The 20,359-nt window shown below is 50.3% G+C and overlaps 1 protein-coding gene across 1 annotated transcript in view; it reads right to left on the bottom strand.

Moving 5' to 3' along the window:
• Positions 1-20,359, bottom strand: part of DNAH9 (dynein axonemal heavy chain 9) — a 147,339-nt gene that overhangs the window by 122,848 nt on the left and 4,132 nt on the right. Inside the window, exons 5-20 of the mRNA XM_058817530.1 lie at positions 19,730-19,860; positions 18,228-18,439; positions 16,815-17,048; positions 15,185-15,352; positions 14,021-14,137; positions 12,606-12,756; positions 11,370-11,473; positions 10,256-10,260; positions 9,972-10,037; positions 8,354-8,480; positions 6,921-7,176; positions 5,729-5,970; positions 4,541-4,676; positions 3,315-3,511; positions 2,406-2,845; positions 327-549 (exon numbers count right to left, since the gene is read on the bottom strand). Of these exons, the coding sequence (XP_058673513.1) occupies positions 327-549; positions 2,406-2,845; positions 3,315-3,511; positions 4,541-4,676; positions 5,729-5,970; positions 6,921-7,176; positions 8,354-8,480; positions 9,972-10,037; positions 10,256-10,260; positions 11,370-11,473; positions 12,606-12,756; positions 14,021-14,137; positions 15,185-15,352; positions 16,815-17,048; positions 18,228-18,439; positions 19,730-19,860 (2,809 nt within the window). The remainder of the gene's footprint in view (positions 1-326; positions 550-2,405; positions 2,846-3,314; positions 3,512-4,540; positions 4,677-5,728; positions 5,971-6,920; positions 7,177-8,353; positions 8,481-9,971; positions 10,038-10,255; positions 10,261-11,369; positions 11,474-12,605; positions 12,757-14,020; positions 14,138-15,184; positions 15,353-16,814; positions 17,049-18,227; positions 18,440-19,729; positions 19,861-20,359) is intronic.

The following is a 20,359-nucleotide window of genomic DNA, read 5'->3' as shown; positions in this document are numbered from 1 at the left end:
CAGCTTATTTAAAAATAATTATAATTCAACCTAATTAACAGATGGATTTGAAAACGCATTAATTTTTTTTCAAGAGCAATCGCTGGGAGTTGGAGCAGGCAATTCCATGTTTTTCACACATAACAAAAGGCTTAATCTCTGCTTTAAAAGAAAAAAATCTCAACATTTAGAGCTACTAAGGCACATCCTGCAATAGCAAAACGCTGCCCAATGAGGCCCTCTAATGACAGGGAGCCTTGAATATCCCTGGGATGCTCCTCCACTCCTGCCCCCTTTGCCTTCTGCTCCTGGGCAAACTGCTGTGCCCACCACAAACCCTCACCCACCTCCAGCTGCTGGTGGATTTCCTCAGGCAGCTGCTGCTCATAGGCCCTCAGCAGCTCAATGGTCTCCTTCAGAGGCTCAAACATGGCATCAGTGGCACTGTGACGTTCCTTCACAGCCAGCAGGTGACCCATGACCTCCACCAAGCCACTGTAGTCACCTTTCTCCACCTTTCTGCTCAAACCTCTCTCGGCGGTTTGGATGAACTCGTCCAGGTCAGCCAAGCTGCAGAGCACAAAGCAGGGGAGGAAGGCACAGGATGAGGGCAGCTCCTCTGGAATTATTATTCTTCCAGCTCCTCTGGAGTTAATACCCAGCCTCAGAACTGGAATTCCTGCTCAAAGGTATCCCTGGATATGGTACAGGTTCCTTAAAGGAACAGAAAGACAGATTGGGACTTTTCAAGTTGGAGAGAGAGTACCTGAACAGAGACAGGGAGCTCAGGAGGGGCTGTCTGAGAGCACAGATTTTCCTGTCCCAGTTTTTACTGGGAGGGTGAGGAGACACCAGCATGGGGTGCACAGAGCAGCTGTGGCTGCCCCTGGATCCCTGGAAATGTCCAAGGCCAAGCTGGATAGGGTTTGGAGCACTTGGGACAGTAGAAGGTGTCCCTGCCATGGCAGGGGTGGCACTGGGTGGGTTCTAAGATCCCTTCCAACCCAAACCTTTCTGGGATTCTGTGACAGTTTTCACCCCATCTCTTCCACCACAGGAATCCAAGCTCCCCAGGTGAACCTGACACATTTCAAAGCTGTAACAAACAGGGCTTGTCCTTCCTGCACTGCCTCTCTTCACAGGGCAGCTCCCTCCGGCAGGTGATGCAAATTCACAGCAGCTCAGAAAAGCAAGTGTACATTTTTGGGAGGAAAAAATCCCTCCAGGTCTTTAAAATTAAGATCCCTGTCTCTCAAGCCCTTGAGCCATAAACTATCACGGACAAGAAAGTCTTTGGGACACATTTCCTCACCTGCTTATCCTGTTTTTAACCTCACCAGCTACTGGGCACTTTGAGCAGAAGAGCACTGGGTTCCTGGGTCTCAAAACACTTCTTAAGTGCTTAAATTCTCTGGATGTTGCTGGGCCTAAAAGTATCCCTAAATACTTCACCTAATAAAGACTGAACTGCTGACTCAGGGACTCTCAATAACAGCTCCTAAGTGCTCATTCTCTGCCACACTAAACCTCTTTGCAAAGAAATTATCAGACAGATTTATGGTGCTGAAAAGCACACCAGAGATCACATCACCACCCCACGCAGCAGCCTCCTCTTCAGATGTCTGTGAGCACTCCCCTGGGAGCACCCACAACCTAAGACAACCTTCAGTTGTGACCAATAAATCACCCAAGGCACTGTCCTGCACAGATCTGAGCAGCTCTTCAGGGCAAGGAACACCTGGTAATGCAAAAGTTGGAGCCCAAACTGCTCCATGACACCTCCCCATGACTGCTCATGCCAGGCTACCTGAATCATGGGCTGTTAAAAACCTCACAACATTAATGCAGATTTACTGATGGCCACCATCAAATCCGGTAGTGTAAGTCCAGTGCCCTGGCAGAGATGGGATTCTTTGGCTCAGGAGAAGCAGAACACACACCTTGGGCAAACACAAACTGTCTAACACCCTACATAGGTACCAGGGATGTCAGGGGTACCAAGGGATGCCGCAACTCCCAGCTCACACACAAGCAGAGACCAGGGCATGGAAGATTCAGTGCTGGGATGGAGCTGCTGTGCATCATGAGCCCTTCTCCTGTTCCTGTATTAACTCTGGAGGTTGTCACAGCTCTGAGGCTGCCAGAGCTCCAGGAGTGATCAGACAATGCTCCCAGGGATGCCCAGGATGGGATTGTTTGGGTGCCTGTGCAGGGCCAGGAGCTGCACTGGATGGTCGTTGTGGATCCCTTCCAACACCCAGGGTATTTCAGGATTCTCTATCCTTCAGCCATGAGTGTGAAACGACGCAGCCCAATCCAGACAAGAGAAAATCCATGATTCTCTATCCTTTGGCCATGAGTGGGAAATGAAACAGCCCAATCTAGACAAGAGCATTTCCATGATCAGAGGCAGAACCAACCCTCACCTGTGCGTGACATGGTCCAGGAGATGCTGCTTGAACACCAAGCTCCACCTTTTAATCTCGTTGAGCAAGGCTGCCTTGAAGGGCCGCACATCCAGCCTCAGCCAGCCCTGGAAGGTGCAGAGGGGCTGCATTCGAGCCACCTCCTCGTAGAGCTGCTCGTAGGAGCCCAGCTGCTCCCTGAACTGCTGCAGCATGGCCGGTGCCTCAGGGAGCCCCTCCTCGGTGTCTGCAGGTGTAGGGACATGGAGATGGTGGCCCAGCTCCCTGTTGTCCTGGAGCAGGAGGGGGTGGCCCAGGTCCCTCCTGTCCTGCAGCAGGAGGTGGCAGAAGCGCCGCTCCAGCCCCGCGCGGTGCTCGCGGCACGTGGTGGCCGCTGTCTCAGCCCGCGCCAGCAGCTCCTGGCGCCACGAGCACAGCGAGGGCATGGCCTCCAGGGCAGCCTGGTGGGCACAGGGAGAAGGGAGAGGGGAGATGGAGAAAGGAGAAGAGAGAGTGGAGAGAGAAGGAGAGAGAGAGAAGGAGGGCGAGATGAGAAGGGAAAGGAGAGAGAAGAGAAAGGAGAGAAAAGGAGGGAAAGGAGACAGAAGAGGAGAAAGGAGGGAAAGGAGAGAGGAGAAGGGAGAGTGGAGAGAGAGGAAGAAGGGAAAGAAGAGAAGAAGAAAGAGAAGAAGGGAAAGAAGAGAAGAAGAGGAGAAAGGAGAGAAGAAGAAGAAGGGAAAGGAGAGAGGAAGAAGAAGGGAAAGAGAGAAAATGGGAGAAGGGAGAGGAGAAAGAGGAGAGAAAGGAGAGAAGAGGAGAGAAGGCAGATAGGAGAAAGGAGAGAGTGGAGAGGGAGAGGAGAGCACAGTGAGGTGGGAGCACACAGCACCTCCTCACTGTCCCAGCCCAGGGAAGCCCCAGAGCACAGACCTGGTAGTGGCTGAAGCCACTGTGTGCAGCCAGCCGGGACACCAGCGAGGAGATGTGGAAGATGCCCTGGAGAAGACTTTCCACCATGTCACAGAATCCATCCCTGGTGCCAGGGTCCAAGGGAGGGCGAAACACCAAATCTGGGATCACCAAATCCAGCTGCACCTCAAAGAGGGGAGCAAGTCCTGCCTTGGGATCTGGCAGGGAAGAACAGAGATGTCTGGGCGCTTTTCAAGGAATCTAGAGCCACTGAGGTCCTATTACAAGGTGCCACATGGCCTGTAGGGACAGCAGGAGGGGGTGGTGGCACACACACACTCCCTGGGGCCTGCACAACCCATGGAGGTGCTGGCAAACCAGCTGTGCTGTGGTACCCACCAAAACCAGTGGGGAACAGGTGAGACACAAGTGATGTAAGGAGCAGAAAACACCCTGAGGAGGAAAGGCTCTTCAGGTAATGCAGAGGGAGTCTGAGAGCTGAACAGTGCCAGCATGAAAGTGCTTGCAGAGGAGGAATACAACAGGAACCAAGTGGCTCTTTAATTTAATGGTGAAAGGCATGCAAAAAAAAAACCACAACAGCAACCAGAAACTGAAGCCAGATGCAAATGTGACAACCTAGGCAAGTTTTTAACAAGATGGTGAAGAACTGCCTGCAATTCTCCGGCTCATAGTGCCTCACATCCAGAAGGGAAGCGTTCCTGGGGATGTGCTTCAGCTGCACACAAGCTGCTCTCAGCACAGCAAGGAGACCTGGGCACTCCTGAGCCCGGCTCACCTCTGCCCAGGGACTGAGGGCTTTGTTTGATGCCTTTCAGGAGCAGAACTGGCTCTTGAGACTGCCCACAGAGGAGGGATGGTGCCACCCTGTTGCTTTGGGCATGGAAGGGTGGGAGGTGGCTGATGTCCAAGCACAGATGTGGGAGAAGCCTCAGGTGTCTCTGTCCATTAACCCTTGCAGACAGTGCTGTCACCTCCATCCCTCCCCCTGAGCAATCCAGTGACCAGTGCTGGAGCCACCCTCCCCTTCTGGACACTCCAGTACCAGAGGAAAGCCAGGAAGAAGAGAACAACCACTGAGAATAAGGGGGCACAGCCAGAGATGTCCCCTTGGAGAGGCCAGGAAAAAAGAGAGCAAGCACTGAGAATGAGGGAGCACAGCCACAGATGTCCCCATGGAGAGGCTGAGCAGCCTCTGCAGCCAGGGGACAGGAGTCAGGTGTCACCTGTGTTCTCCAGGAGGTATTTCAGGGAGCACTCAATGGCAGTGAAGAATCCATCCAGAACTATCTCATCCACATAATCCAAATACCCCTTCCAGGCATCACAGGCTGGCTCTGCACGTAGGAGGCTCTGGTTTTCCTGGAACACAAAGAAGATTCCTTCACACACAACAGGGCTGAGTGTGTCCAAAAATCCTCCTTGAGTGTAATACAGGTTCACTAAGTGTGGGTAAGGAGGTGCTGATGCTGAAAGCTGATGCTTTGTGAAGGCATCCCTGCCCCACAGCCAAGGGCTGATGCTGGGCACCACAGCAGTGCCAGCCTGGTTGAGGTGGATCTTCCTATTGGGGCATGGCCACAATTTGCTCCTGTCAAGGGCTGCTTGGTCTCCAGGAACATGTCAAGGTGAAAATGGAGGGCAGAAGAGCCTTAGAAGGTCTTCCACGTGTTTTCTTCCCTCTTCTCTGAGGCCATGGGACTTGGGGCTGCTTTGCACCCCTGGGGCAGGGAGAACTGGGGGTCTCAAAGGCCCATCCTGATGAACCCATCTGGTTCTCTTCAGAGCCCAAGGCCAGACATGACCCTCAGGAGAGGGCTGGGCCCATAACCCATCTCCTCCAGGCCAGGGGCCGTCCCTGACATGCACAACACCTGGCTCCAGGCAGGTGAGGAGCAGAGCTTTGGGCTTTCTCCTGGCCTGCAGAGGACTCTGAGCTCTGGCAAAACTGCTGGGAAGCACCAAGGTTTGGGAGAGCAGTTTCTCCCCTGTCACTCAGCTTCTCCCTGGGTGCTCAGCATCACCTCCTGCTGCACAGAGGGACAGAGCTTGAAACCAAAGGGTCAGCCAGAGCCCCTGTTCCCAGGTAACACCTCAGAGGGGATTTTTCCTTTCCTTGAAGCAGCATCCCAATCCCGATGCACCACTCCCCTCTAGTGGCTCTCCAGCAGCCAGGGCTGCAGCCAGACCCTTCTCTGTGCTGGAGCTGGTCCTGCCCGGGGCTGGGAGCCCAGCCAGCCCCACACCCCATCCAGCCCACCCCCCCCTCAGAGACAGCACCAGTTAACTCCGGGGTGGGTTATCAAATGTGTTCAGGGAGTTCATTTCAGGCAAAGCACTCTGGATGTTTCCAGTGCCACAGGGACCACAGGGAGCCTCTGAGGAGCCCCCCAGACCTGCAGGTGCCCCCTCACCTCCACCAGGGAGTGGATCCTGTGCCCAGCCTCCCTGACCAGGCTGTAGCGCCGCTCCAGGCACTCCTGGCACTCCTCCAGGCTCAGCACTGCCTCCCTCTTGGGGTCCCTCCTCTCCAGCATGGGCGATCCCCATGAGCACACGATGCTCTGGATCTCCTCAACGTTGTCCTTGGCCTTCTGCACCCTCTGCTCCAGGTCACAGACATCACTCACCACCCCAGAGATGTGATCCCAGACACCTGGGGAAGATGAGATGGTTGAGCCTCTATTTCCAGAGCTGCTGGGCCAAGCTCTGGGGTTCTCTCCTTCAGACCTTTCCCCCATGGTCTCACATGTTTCTCATTCATCCTTAAGGTAAGAGATTCACTACCTGGAGCAGCAGAGCCACCTCTACCTCTCCCCTACTGTCACTATGATATTTTCTGAAAAATCCCTTTAAGATTTTTTCTCCTAAGCTGAAAAGCCGCAGAAACAAAATATAAACAATAATTATCTGCTGCTGTGGAATGCAACAGGTGCATCTGTGATTGGTCTCATGTGGTTGTTTCTAATTAATAACCAATCACAATCCATCTATCTCAGACTGTCTAGTCAGTCACAAAATTTTAATATCATTCTGATTCCATTCCTTGCTAACCTCCTAATGAAATAATTTCTTCTATTATTTTAATATAGTTTTAATATACTATACTACAATATACTATAATATACTATAATGCCATAGAATAGAGATGACATTGTTGAGAGGGAGATTGAACTGGAAAAAAGTTTCAACAGGTTTCAAAATGTAGATTTGCAAAAGGACCAGGTATTTTAGAGAATTAGAATTGTGAAAGATACATTGTAACATGACGTCGGGTAAAAATAAAGGTGATTGGTGTTAAATATAGGTAATATAGGTAAGAATACAGTTAAGAATATAGGGGATTTGTGTTAAATATAGGAAAAATAGAGGTGATTGGTGTTTTAAGTAACAGCAGCATTGTGGGCCAAAAGTTAATAGGCTGAAAAAGATTTATAAAGTATTGTAACCAGGAAACTGGTTGGCTTCTGATGGAATGGAGTTGAGTTTTACATTTGTCTCACTATTCATTGAAACTGATGATGCAATAAAAGCTTTTAGAACACCTCTCAGCTGCCCCATCTCAGTAAAAGCTGGGAAAACCAACACCACGCAGAGCCAGCTCACCCTCTGTCTTCCAGGTCAGCGTTTCTTCTGCCTCTCTCAGCCTCACGTCGATGTCCTGCAGCTGGCCCTGCACCAGAGGATGTTCCACCTCCAGCAGGGACCTCAGGACCTTGTTGTAGCTGTTGGCCATCAGCTCCAGGCTGGCCACCAGCTGCCAGAGGGATTCCTTGCAGGAATGGAGCTCAGCTGCTGCCAGGGGGATGGCTCCTGCCCCGCTGCGCCTCAGGTAGGTCACCTCCCTGAGCACGGCCACCAGCTGGGGAGGCAAGGCACAGAGCTGGGCTCAGCACGGCCCTAACAGCTCCTGGCAGTCCCTACAACCTGTTCTGACCATCACAGGGTGTTCCTGCTGGTCAGCATGTCCCTGCCAGCTCCTTCTGACCATCACAGGGGTTTCTGCTGGTCAGCACGACCCTGTCAGCTCCTTCTGACCATCACAGGGGTTTCTGCTGGTCAGCACGGCCCTGTCAGCTCCTTCTGACCATCACAGGGTGTTCCTGCTGGTCAGCACGGCCCTGTCAGCTCCTTCTGACCATCACAGGGTGTTCCTGCTGGTCAGCTAAGCCCTCCCAGCTCCTGGAACTCCCTCCAGCCCCTTCTGCTGGTCCTGCTGGTCAGCATGGCCCTGCCACCTCCTGGAACTCCCTCCAACCCCTTTGCTGGTCAGCACAGCCCTGCCAGCTCCTGGCATTCCCTCCAAATCCTTCTGCTGGTCCTGCTGGTTTATTCCCAAAGCACCAAGCTGGAAAGGGCCTGGACAGCTCTTGGTCTGTTTCCCATTGATCTCTGACTCTGGATTCCTTCCCAGCTCTGTTAAGCACCCACCAGCCTCCTCTAAAAGCCACCATCACCTCTGGTGCTCTCAGCCGTCCCCAGCCATGTGCTTCCCCTCTCAGATGGAGGCTGAGCCCCATCACAAGTCCCAGCAATGCTGTTCTGCAAGAGCCATTGGCCATTATTAAAGTGAAAGATAAGATAGCTCCAGCTCTCTTGGTTTGCTGGGCTGGTTGGTATAAAAAAAAAAATTTAAAAATAGCACCATGGCCTCAAACCCACTCTGATGCCATCAAAGATTTCTGGAGTCACAAAACAAACCTTCCCTGGGTTTTTCACACCCTTTGAAGCTCAGGTTTCAGGTACACACCACATGAATGTGTGTCTCTAGATGATGTTCCATCACTCCCCACACCAGTATCAAGCAGTATGGTGTGGACATGCTGCCACACCTCTGGCTCCTGAGGGACTTCAGCCACTGCCTTAAACCAGAATTTGCTCTGCTTAAACTCAGTGCTGGTATTACAGAGCAGATCTACGGTAGAGCCTTGTTGCCCCCATGGGAGGGGCTCCACAAGCACAGAGACCCCCCCCACAGCACATGTCCCCCCACAGCTTGGGGACATGTCCTGGGGGGCTGGAGGGGCAGCAGCTCTTACCTGGGGATCAAAATTGACCCTGATCAGTTTGGTCTGTGCCTCTCGCCGGATGAGAGGCTGGGCCAGGTTGTACTGGGATTTCTCTGACACTGTCTGGGACCAGTCCAAATACAGCTTCTCCTGATACCTGCCAGAAGAGAGATACTTGCACCACACAGTTACCAGACCAGAGGGTGCGGCTGTAACTGAGTGGAGGCCAAGTCCACTCTGAGGACTGAAAAATGTGAAGGAATCTTCAAAACCCACCTATGCCACCTCAACAACAAGGCAAACACCCAAAAGAACAGTGGCAGCATCAAGTCAGGAGGGCACAGCTCTCTCAGGTACCAGTTTTAGCAGAGAATTCAGATTTGGAGACGGACTTTCCAAAGCATTTCGCCTGATGTGATGTATCAGCAGCTGGGGGTTTCCAAGGTCTGAGCAGGGCAGATTCCTGAAGCCCCAGGGATGCTGGGGTGGCTGAAGCTGAGCTCACCTGGCTGGGTGAGGCCATGGCACCCCTGGCATGGGTGCACAGAGGGCAGAGGAGGGCTCCTGGCATCTCACAGGGCATGGACAGCCCCTCCCCAGTGACAAAGTCTGCTCTGAATGACCTTGTCACCTGAGCACCCAGGACACAGCACCTCAAGGTGCTCACCCCACACCACCTGTGGGGCTGCTCCTCTCTGTAAGGCTCTGCTGAAACCCCCCAGCCTTGCTCTGGTGATGGGGAACAGGGTTCTCTCCACCCATCCTGCAGCACCCAGGGTGGGCTCTGCTCATCCCAGCTCCCTCCAGTGTGCATGGGTAGCAGGACCCTGCAGGGATCCAGGTCAAAGACATCTTTTATGAAAAATCTTTTCTTTAGGATTTTTTCCTCCTGAAAAGCTGAGAGGCCTCAGGAACAAAATGTAAACATTGGTTATCTGCTGCTGTGGAATGCAACATGTGCATTTGTGATTGGTCTCATGTGGTTGTTTCTAATTAATGGCCAATCACAGTCAGCTGCCTCAGACAGAGAGTCTGAGTCACAAGCCTTTGTTATCATTCATTCTTTTTCTATTCTTAGCTAGCCTTCTGATTAAATCTTTTCTTCCATTCTTTTAGTATAGTTTTAATATAATATATATCATAAAATAATAAACCAGCCTTCTGAAACATGGAGTCAGATCCTCGCCTCTTCGCTCATCCTCGGACCCCTGTGAACACCGTCACAGTGGGAAGGGGCTCCTCTCAAGGGACAGCCCAGAGCAACCAGGTGAAACATCAAACACTGAGATGCCAAGTCCTGGGCAGTCACCCCCAGCTCCAACTGTGGAATATCCACATTGCAGCCACTGCAAACACAGCCAGGGAGAGAACAGAGACTTCTCCCAGCCCAGGTGTTCCACCAGGGCAGCTCCTCCACCCCACTGCAGCTCCTTCTGAAGCTCCTGCTGGGCTGCAGAGCCCCTGTTCCCCCTGCAGGAATCTCACCTGAAGCCATCCCAGCAAACCTGAGGCACCCAGTGCCAGCTCCCCGCTCCTCTCCGGGCAGGGAATTCCCTTGGGCTTAGAGAGGGACACTGCCAAGCCCTGGGCTGCCAAATGTCCTGGCAGGCGGCTCAGGGGAGGGGAAGCTTTCCTGAGCCCCCTGTACCTGTCGAGCAGCTGGATCATCTCTTCATATTTCTGCATCACCAATCTTCCACGGGCAGAGTCCAAGCTCCTGGCAGCACAACAGACAGGGGTTCATCACCTTCAGTCCTGGGGGCTGGAATCTGCATTTCCCCCTTCCCATGGTCCCCCACAGCCTGCAGGCACAGTCTGCCTGGATTTCACCCCAAATCCTCTCCTGCCCAAGGCTGCCCAGCCCCCTGGGCTCTCTCTCAGGTGTTTCCCTGCTGTAAAATGGGGAGAAGCAGCTAAGATGGGAGAAGGAGCCAGGGCTGCTGGAAAAATCACTGTAATGTTACCAAACATCACTTTTGAACATTTTGCCCTTGGCAGTTTTCTGTCACAGTTGTGCTCCACTAAATGCAGGTCACAGCTGTGAGAATGACTGTTTATAAAATGTATAAAATGCATTTCTATATAATGTATAGAAAAAATATAAAATACATGCAATAACATACTATATAGTTAATATATATAATATAAATCTATATATACACATATCTTCATTTTTCCTTTTCAATCCTTTCTCCCCCTCAAGCTGCACATGGGAAAGAGCCTCACACCACCCTGCTGAAGGACTTGTCTTTAACTGCTCTACACAGAGGGGTAAAATCAATACTAAATGCAGCAGGGACCATGAGAATTCCAGCCCTGTTTGTTTTCCTGATCTTGGGTGATTGTTCCTGTGTTTAATTCTGAGAAAGTTATCACCAAAGAGCTGGGCTGCTCCCAACTGGGTCCTGGAGGAATTACAGTGGGAAAGGTTGCAATATCTATTTTAATTACAACCTAGGGCTCTGTTAAAAGCTGAGGAGCCTATCTACTGTCCCACTGTGCCTCTCAATCACTTAATAACCAACCCAATTAAAAAATTTCTTCAAAAAACCAAGATGGCAGGGAAGTGAACAGCTCCAGGGAACGTCTTCAATTCTCACCTCCTCACTAAGGACTGCTTCAGCTGCAGCCATTTGTAGGAGGATAGAATATAAGTAAATAAAGGTAGTATAGCAAGTAATCTTACCCCCTAAAAAGTTGCAGCCGGGTTAATTATTAAAGATTAGGAACAGGCCTGATTTACAGGCCACAGCTGTAGCCAACAAGAAGAGTATTATAAAAGAGTGGATTGGTTGGTTGAGGGGGAACTGGAGTCAGTTGGCTGCTGTGAGGACAAGGAAGAGTCAGTGCCCAGAGGAGATGCCTACAAGAAACATGAGGGAGGTACAAAACTGGCAGTATGGAACCTTTGCAATGTAATGACAATAGAACTCTTGCACTATAATGACAACATCCATTGGATAGCATTCAATGCAGAGAGAACCCCCAGAGAGAGGTTTCCAGATGGTCCCAGCCCATCCGGAGCAGACACTCACAGCCCTGGGACGTGCCGGAGGTGCTCCAAGGGCCGCTGGATCCGCGCGCGCAGCTCCTGCGCCCAGCCCAGCGCTCCGGCCACGGGAGGGGCGTTCTTGTGCAGGGGGGGGAGCCCTGCAGGGCACAGGGGACAGATTCCATCAGCCCTGAACCCCACAGCACCCACAGCCCCACAGAGCTGCCCTGGCTCCAGGCTCCCTCCCTGAAATTCAGCCTCTGTCACTCCACGGAGGTCTGCTGTCGCAGACATCTTTTATGAAAAATCCTTTCCTTAGGATTTTTCCTCCTGAGAAGCTGAGAGGCCTCAGGAACAAAATGTAAACAATGATTATCTGTTGCTGTGGAATGCAACAGGTGGGTCTTTGATTGGCCCATGTTGGATGTTTCTAATTAATGGCCAATCACAGCCCAGCTGGCTCAGACAGAGAGCCCAAGCCACAAACCTTTGTTATCATTCTTTCCTATTCTATTCTTAGCTAGCCTTCTGAGTAAATCCTTTCTTCTATCCTTTTAGTATAGTTTTAATGCAATATATATCATAAAATAATAAATCAGCCTTCTGAAACATGGAGTCAGATCCTCATCTCTTCCCTCACCCTGAGACCCCTGTGGACACAGTCACACTCTGTGACCTACAAACCCCCCTGTGGATTTGCAATAAGGTATCAGAGGAGAAGCCTAGCACGTTCTGGAACCAGACTGGGGGGGAATTATCTGTTTCCCACAGACACTGAGGAAGGGATTTCTGGCTGGAAGCTGGCTGTGACCATCTCAACTCAGAGCCACAGAACAGAGCTCCCCAAAGTCACAGCGAATGCTGGACTCGCCCTCCATTAATCTCCCCATTCCCCTTGTTAACCCAAACTGGTTCCATCAGTGCTGCCTCTCCTGAAACTTCTCTGCTTCCAGAACAGTCTTCCTGACAAGAATTTACCTATTCCCTTCTGTGCAAGCATTCCCAGGGAATAATAAACCTGGGAAAGGCTGAACAAATCCCAGATTCCAACCTCCCTCTTCCATTTCCACCATTACCCACACATCACACGTACATTTCAAACAAGGACATTGGCATTGCTTTAATGCCACCAACAGGGCATTCCCAGGCACTTCCCACCAGGAAAGCTGAAATCCTTTGCAATTTGGGAAGTTCTGGTGTCCTTAACAAAAGCAAATTATTTCCCCCCATCTAAATGAGCCTAAATGCAGTTTCCTGTAAAATCCATTTTCCTCCTGACACAGCACCCACCGAGCTGCAGCCCTGCCTGGGTGTGCCTGCTGTAGGTGAGCCTGGCCTGGTCCAGGGCAGAGCTGAACATGCTGAGCAGGACAGGGACCTTGTCAGCAGCAACTGCAGCAATCCCAGGGCGCTCCAGAAGGTTCTGGAACATGGCCAGCAGCTGTGCAGGGAAGGAGCAGGGAAAGAATGGGAAAAATCAAACTCCTGCATAAAGTCCCATTGGGATTTTCCTCACTGATGCAGCTCCTCAGTAACTCCGAGGTCTGCCCTGATGGACATTTGTCAAAGGGAAGGTTTTCCCCCCACTTTCCCAAGTAGTTCCTGCCTTTCATGGAGTCATTAAGGTTTGAAAAGAACTCCAAGATCACCTTTGACTGATCCCACCACTAAACCATATCACAAAGGATGTCTTTGTTACAGAAATGCTCAGGCCTGTTCCGTGGGTGAACCATATTTCAATTGTAGTTCTTCAAAATTTTCTATTTAAAAAAACACCAAAACAAACATCTATTTAAAAAAACACCATAACATTAAAGATAAATGTTATGACTTACCATTTCCTATAGTAATTTTTACAATTATTCAGATTTTTTTTTCATACAATACCATTTACTTTCTCTGTAGGATAGATTCACTGGTAAACAAAGCCCTCTCATTTCTAGAAAACCTCAATTTTCAGAGTTGAAATTAATCCATGTATTAACAAATTGATATTAACCATGTTCACCTGGTTTTAACAACAGTTTTCACCAGGAAATCAGAGAATCACAGAATGGTTTGGGTTGGAAGGGACCTTAAAGGCCAGCTCATTCCACCCTGCCATGGGCAGGGACACCTCCACTAGACCAGGGTGCTCCAAGCCCTGTCCAACCTGGCCTTGGAACTCAGAGCAGCCTTTTCTCCAGCTCCCAGGCCAACCAGAGCCACTCCTACCATCCAAAATCCTGATGTGAATCATTTCTCTGGCTGCTCTTCCCCAAACTGAGCAAACTCTTCTGTTTGTGTCAAGAGATGAGGAGCAGGGACACTCCCAGCTCCAGGGCTTAAGAGGGACCCACAGGGCCGAGCATCCCTGCCCAAGCCCAACCCGATCCAACCCAGTGTCACTGTCCCCTTGTCCATCCCAATGTCACCATGTCACCACCCCCAATCCATCCCAATGTCACTGTCCCAAAGTCTAACCCAAAATGTCACTGTCCCCAAATCCATCCCAGTGTCCCCGTTCCCAATCCAACCCAATGTCACTGTCCCCAATCCAACCCAATGTCACTGTCCCCAATCCAACCCAATGTCGCTGTCCCCAATCCATCCCAATGTCGCCGTCCCCTTGTCCATCCCACGGGCACAGCCTGCAGCTGCAGCCCTGTCTGGGCTCTCAGTGGGGCTCCCAGGGAGGGAGGGGAAGCACAGACAGACAGACAGACCTCAAAGATGTGCTCCATGCCCGGGGCGTCGCTGAAGGCCTGGCTGAACACGGTGCCCAGCCGCCGGTCGATGTCCTGCACCTTCTGCTGGAGTTCCAGGGCATCCTGCTCAAACTCCTGTGGGGAGGGCAGCAGCAGGTCCTGGGCTGGGAGAGGGCACTGGGGAGGTGCCTGTCACCCCCCTGTCACCTCCCTGCCCAGAGCTGTTTGCTCTCCTTATTCACCAGGAACAGATTCAGTATATTTGTAGTTTAGAGACAGAAATGCTTCCAGAATCAACTGTGCTGTGCAGCAGCAAGAGACACTTGCATTTGGCTCCTGCCTAACAGGTCCAGAGGTAATTGAGTCTCTTAACAGTTGCTGTCCAAGTGAAGATGAAAAGCAGCATCTTTCATGGCTTTTAAAATGGGATTGTGTGTTTGTGGGGAGAAACAATCTGAAGTAAAACACACTCTTGTAAAGCAGAGCAAAGAATTAATGTATGTATAAACTGAATGGATGTATAATCTTATTCACCAGGAATTTAAACACTCCTCCACAGTCAAGGACACTTCTGTCCCATCCCATGGCTGAGCTCAAGGCCCCCCAGGATGGACCCACAGTCCAACAAGTCCTAAGTTCAGCTGGAGGCAAGACAGGAGGTATCTCCACACTCTATGACCCTGAACTGGCCTGAAGACCATGCCACCACCCCAAAAACCCACAGCAGCTCAAAATCACTGAACCAGCAAGGTATGCTGGACTTCAGCTGTGCCAGGGGAACTTTAGGTTAGACATCAGGAAAAAATTCTTCACTGGAAGAGTCATTGGGCACTGGAATCATCTGCCCAGGGAGGTGGGGAAGTCAGTGACATGTTAAAAAGAGCAGGGATGTGGCACTCAGTGCCATGGTTTAGCTGATGAGGAGTGTTGGGGCACAGTTTGGACTCGATGCCCTCAAAGGTCTGTTCCAGCCTGGTTCGTGGTGTGATTCTGAGATGCGAAGCTGCAAGAAGTGCCAAGTGCCTGCAGAGAAGGCCAGCAGCTCCCTGTCCCCTGCAGGGACAGATCAGAGCACCACAAAGGGAGGAAGGAGCTGGAAGGAGGAGCCAGCTCTGCTGCAGAGGGAGCTGTTCCCTGGAGAGGAGGATGAGCTGCTGCCATCCCCACAGGGGCCCCACCTACCACGTTGGCCAGGTCCAGGCAGTCGTAAGCTCGCTCTGAGAACACCTGGTAGCACTCCTGGAACTCCTCGTGCATGGCCAGCACCTGCTGGCCCAGGGCCTTCCCTCTCATGCCCCCAAACTCAATCTTCTCCAGCTGGGCCAGGTCCAGGGCTGTGCTCAGGAGGCCCTGCAGAGCCAGAGGAGGCGCACACAGCTTCAGCCGCAAGCACATGACAAGTTAGCACAGCACAGAGCCATGTTTGCTCCTGGGGCACCCTGAGGGTGCTCAGGGTGGGATCAGAATGATCTTTCAGGTCCCTTCCAACCTTCCCTTCCAACCCAAACCACCCTGTGATTCTACAATTGAGTGATTTTTAAACAGATGCCATCCACTGTGCTTTTCAACACAGCTCCTGAAGGAAGGAGCAGAGTTACACACTGTGGTTAAACCAGTAAAACCTTCTGTTCCAGGGCAGGGAATGAGAGAAGGAGAAAAGCAACCCAGACCTTGCCTTGCATAGGCACAAGCAGCCAGTGCAGTGCCCATCTGACTCCCCAGTTGGGAACAGCCCATCCAAAAACAGGGATTGTTGATAGTAAAAGATTTTAAAATAATAGAAAATTTGGGGAGTTTGAAGGAAAGTTAGGTTTAGTAGGCCCTGGAAAAATTTTAAAGGTTGGCCCTGGGAAATGTTAGCCCTTGTATTTGCCAGATCATGTGAAACTGCACCCGTGTAGTCAGTATATGATAAATGATATAGCTGTGAGATGTGATTAGATATAATTATTGTTTAAAGAATCATGAGAAACTATATTAGGGGTTTGAGGGGATCACCAGAAATCCATGCTTGGATGAAATCAAAATATGCAATAGAACAATGTCAGTTTAATAATTAATATGTAAGTTATGTAATGACAATATAAAATATGTTCAGTCTGAAACCCATGTCGGGTTTGGGTCTGTGTGCTCCTGACATCCAGAGCTCTTAATAAAAGCAGCTGCATATTTTAATTGATTATGTGTTCCTGAGCACTAACAGTGTGCCCAGCAGGTGCAGTGAGCTGGTATCCACAGGAGAGCTCACAGGTGAGCACAGTGTTTGTGTGACAGCTACACACTCTGTGACAGGCACTCACAGAGCCTCAGCCATGCTTGGCGATGATGGCACTCACAACACCCCCTGTCCCTGCCCTGCCTCACAACCACAGCAAACAGGGACACCTCAGAGCTGGGCACACTCTGGGATGGGAAGGGATGCCCTGGTGAGGGATCTGGAATGTGTCCCTGCTCCTCCCCAGGCCCTGCTCCCCCCCTAGACCCCCTGTCCAAGTCAGGAGATGCTCCGGGGTGTCCCTGAATGCTCCAGGAAACCTTAGAGCTTGTCCTGGTTTATTCCCAACTATGCAAAGCATAGCCCCATGACCCCCTTGCCCTTGTCCCAACAGGAGCACCAGTCCCAGAGGACCCCTGGGAGCACTGACACAGCCACCAGAAGGACACAGCAGCAAACCTGACACAGGCACTGAGCAGGACCTGGGCAAACAAGTCCTGGCCTCGATGTCAGGGGGACCAGAGGGCACAGAGTGATCCCCTGGCACCAGGGAGGGAAGGTGCCAGCCAGGCAGCTCATGGCTGCAGGACCTCTCACCTTCACCATGTGCAGCCTCTGCAGGAAGCTGTCCAGCCTTGCAAACACCAGCCTGGAGGGGAAGTCCCAGCTCCTCACTTGCTGGCCTGGCTCATAGTACACCTGCAGGTCTGCCCTCCTCTCCTCCAGCGCCCCTTTGAAGGCACTCAGGATGTCAAACACTGTTTGCACCTTGCCCAGGCTCTCCTCCACCTCTCCTTTCAGCAGATCTTCTGGGGACAGGTACACCACAGCCTGGAAGAGCCAAATCACACCAGAGATGTCCCTTTGCTGCCACAGCAAACTGAACAGCTCTGACCCTTCCTCTCAATCAGAATCCCTTCAGAAGGAAGCACAGGGGAAAGGAAGAGAGAATTCCTGTAGGAGCAATGGGGGTGGGATGGTCGGGATGGATGGAGAAGAGAGATCTCTGCAGCCAGGGCTTGGAACTTGGGGTTTATTGCAAAGGGCCAAGTGCAGGGCCCTGCTGGGAGCTGCCAGCCACAGCTCATTGCAGTAAAGAGAAGAAAAGAGAGTGGGAAAGAGAGAGAAAGAGTAAAAGAGGATGAGAGTGAGAGAGAGAGTAAAAGAGAGCAAGGTTCCCATTACAATACCATAAATCTTCTTCTGTGCTGAATATTCTTATTTTCACTAACCAATCTAGCACAATATACAAATCCTATAGCATTTACATACAGCCTGTAAGAATCATAACATCACCATATTATGTTACATTTTAAACCCCAAAAACTCCTCTTTGGGCCCCTTCTGCCAAGCTGTAGGGTCTGCTCTGACCCTTGGACCTGCCTGCAAGCAGAGGGTGTTATTTCATTGTCACCATGATATTTTCGGAAAAATCTTTTTGCTAAGATTTTTCTCCTGAGAAGCTGAGAAGCCTCAGAGGAAAAGAAAAACAATAATTATCTGCTGCTGTGGAATGCAACAGGTGCATCTTTCATTAGTCCCATGTTGTTGTTTCTAATTAATAGCTAATCAGAGTCAGCAGGCTCAGACTCTCTGGTAGTTACGAGCTTTTGTTATCATTCTTTTCTATTCTTTGCTAGCTTTCTGATAACATTTTTTCTTCTATTCTCTTAGTATTGTTTTACTATACCATTTTCTTTTAATATCATATATATAGTAAAATAATAAATCAGCCTTCTAAAACATAGAATCAAGATTTTCATCTCTTCCCTTGTCCTAGGACAAACACCACCACATTTCATCAAAAGGGGATTACCTACAACTGGCCACACCATTGTTTCCCTGTTGTTCAGTAACTGAGGGATCTCAAAGCTTGCTTTCCTTTCAATCTCACTTATAGTTTCCATATTCTCAAAACCTTTTGCCAGGCAATCATATTTATAAGGCTTTCCTGTTTCATCTTCCCTAAACCCCTCCCTGTCAAGCCCAGGCGCCACAGGCACATCACACCTGCTGGATGAGGAGGTTGCAGATCTCCTGGAGCAGCACCACCAGCCTCAGGGGCACGCTGTAGTGCTGGCAGCTGGCCCAGATCCAGCACACCACGTGCAGCAGGGGCACCAGGAGAGGCTTCACCTTGCTGAACTCTGCAGCCTCCAAGCGCTCCAGGGGCTGCTGCAGGGCTGTCAGGTGCAGGTCGATGTCCTGAGCTTCCCTCAGAGCTGGGGGAGGAAGGGCAGAAAGGGTGAAAAGGGCGGGGGGATATATATATACACACAAACATATATATTATATATACATATATACAAACATATATATTTATATACACATATATACACAAACATATATATTTATATATATACACATACACATATATATACACATATATATATGAATATATATCTGTGTATATGTGTGCATATAGAAATATATGTTTGTGTATATATGTGTATAGAAATATATATGTTTGTGTATATATAAATATATATGCTTGTATACATATGTATATATAAATATATGTTTTTATGTATGTGTATATAAAAATATTTATTTTTGTGTATATATATGCATATATAAATATATATGTTTGTGTATATATGTTTGTATATATAAATATCTATGTTTGTATATATATATAAATATATATGCTTGTGTATAGACATATATATGTATAGATACATACATATAGCTAGATGTAGATAGACAGATAGACAGACCTACAGACTGTCCCAACACTGCAGGATCTGGGAGCACAAAGGGGAGCACACAGTCCTGGTGAGGAGCTGGGTGGTGCTGGCACAAACAGCTGTGTGTCTGGACCCTGAAAAACTACCCCAGAATTAATAATTTATTCATTTTTATTAAATTAATGAATTTTAATAAAACCAGGACATCATCATGCAACTAAACCTGTGGATCAACGTGAAGAGAATCATCATCATCATCTAATCATAGAACCATGGAATGGTTTGGGCTGGAAGGGACCTTGAAGCACATCCTGTTACACCTTCCACTCTCCCAGGTGCTCCCAGTCCCATCCAGCTTGGCCTTGGGCACTGCCAGGGATCCAGGGGCAGCCACAGCTGCTCTGGGCACCTGTGCCAGGGCCTGCCCACCCTGCCAGGAAAGGATTTCTTCCTAATTTCTTCCTAGCATCTAATCTAACCTCTGACAGCATGAAGCCATTTGCCTTTGTCCTGTCACTGCCAACCCTTGTAAAAATCCACCTCCAGCTCTCCTGGAGCCCCTTTGGGCACTGGAAGACCAGAGTAAGATCACTCCAGAGACTTCTCTTCTCGGGACTGAGCAACGCCAATCGCCTCAGCCTTTTCAGAAGTGCACATGCAAATAACCCCAAAGCTCAGGACTAAGAGGAAGAAACTCTCCCTTATCAGCATCTCCCTCCCACAAAGCGCCCCTGTCCCCCAGCAGGGAGGGCACAGCGCCCTGGCACCCCAGGCTATGGCAGAGGACAGAAATCAGCACCTGGCAGAGCTGCTGCAGGCTCTCACCTGCCTCCACATCCCCGAGCATGCTTTGGAAGGTGGGCACGTAGATGCTCTGCGCTCTCTCCAGCACCTCCAGCATGTTGCTGACCCTCCTGGATGTCAGCTGTCTGTGAATGCCCTCCAGGTCGGCACACCTGCAGCACAGGACATGTCACCAGCCCGGCTGGGGCAGCCCCAGCTGTGCCCCAAAGCCCCAGCTCAGGATTTTCTGCAGTTACACAAGGGCACAGACTGTCTAGAACTGAGAAGTTAGAGGCACAGCAGGTTTTGGAACTGAGATCCCCAAATAGAGGGAGTCCTGAACTTATTTTTATGTGGGGAAAAAAACCCTTTAAAGAATAAGAAATCTAGAGGGAGGGGTCATGTTTGTTTTAGATTTCGGGGTTTTTTGGAGGACACACAAGAAGTTTTCCAAGCAGTTTTCCTGAAGCCCCCACACCTCTGGAAAGCAGAAGATGTACCTGCATGAGCAAAGAGCTCCAGCACAGGAAAGTAGAGAGGATGTAAGAAGAACAAGGCTGTGTCTGGACAGACAGAAGTGGTGAAATCCTGCAGCCACTGGGAGGCTTTTCTGCGCAGGCTGCAGTGCAAACAGATCTCACCCAGAAAGGAAACATGCCTCACTTTAGGAAA

Source organism: Ammospiza caudacuta, chromosome 19 (genome assembly GCF_027887145.1).
Source record: "Ammospiza caudacuta isolate bAmmCau1 chromosome 19, bAmmCau1.pri, whole genome shotgun sequence".
Taxonomy (NCBI): domain Eukaryota; kingdom Metazoa; phylum Chordata; class Aves; order Passeriformes; family Passerellidae; genus Ammospiza; species Ammospiza caudacuta.
Note: the sequence above shows the minus strand (reverse complement) of the source record. Positions and strands in the feature narration are given on the sequence as shown.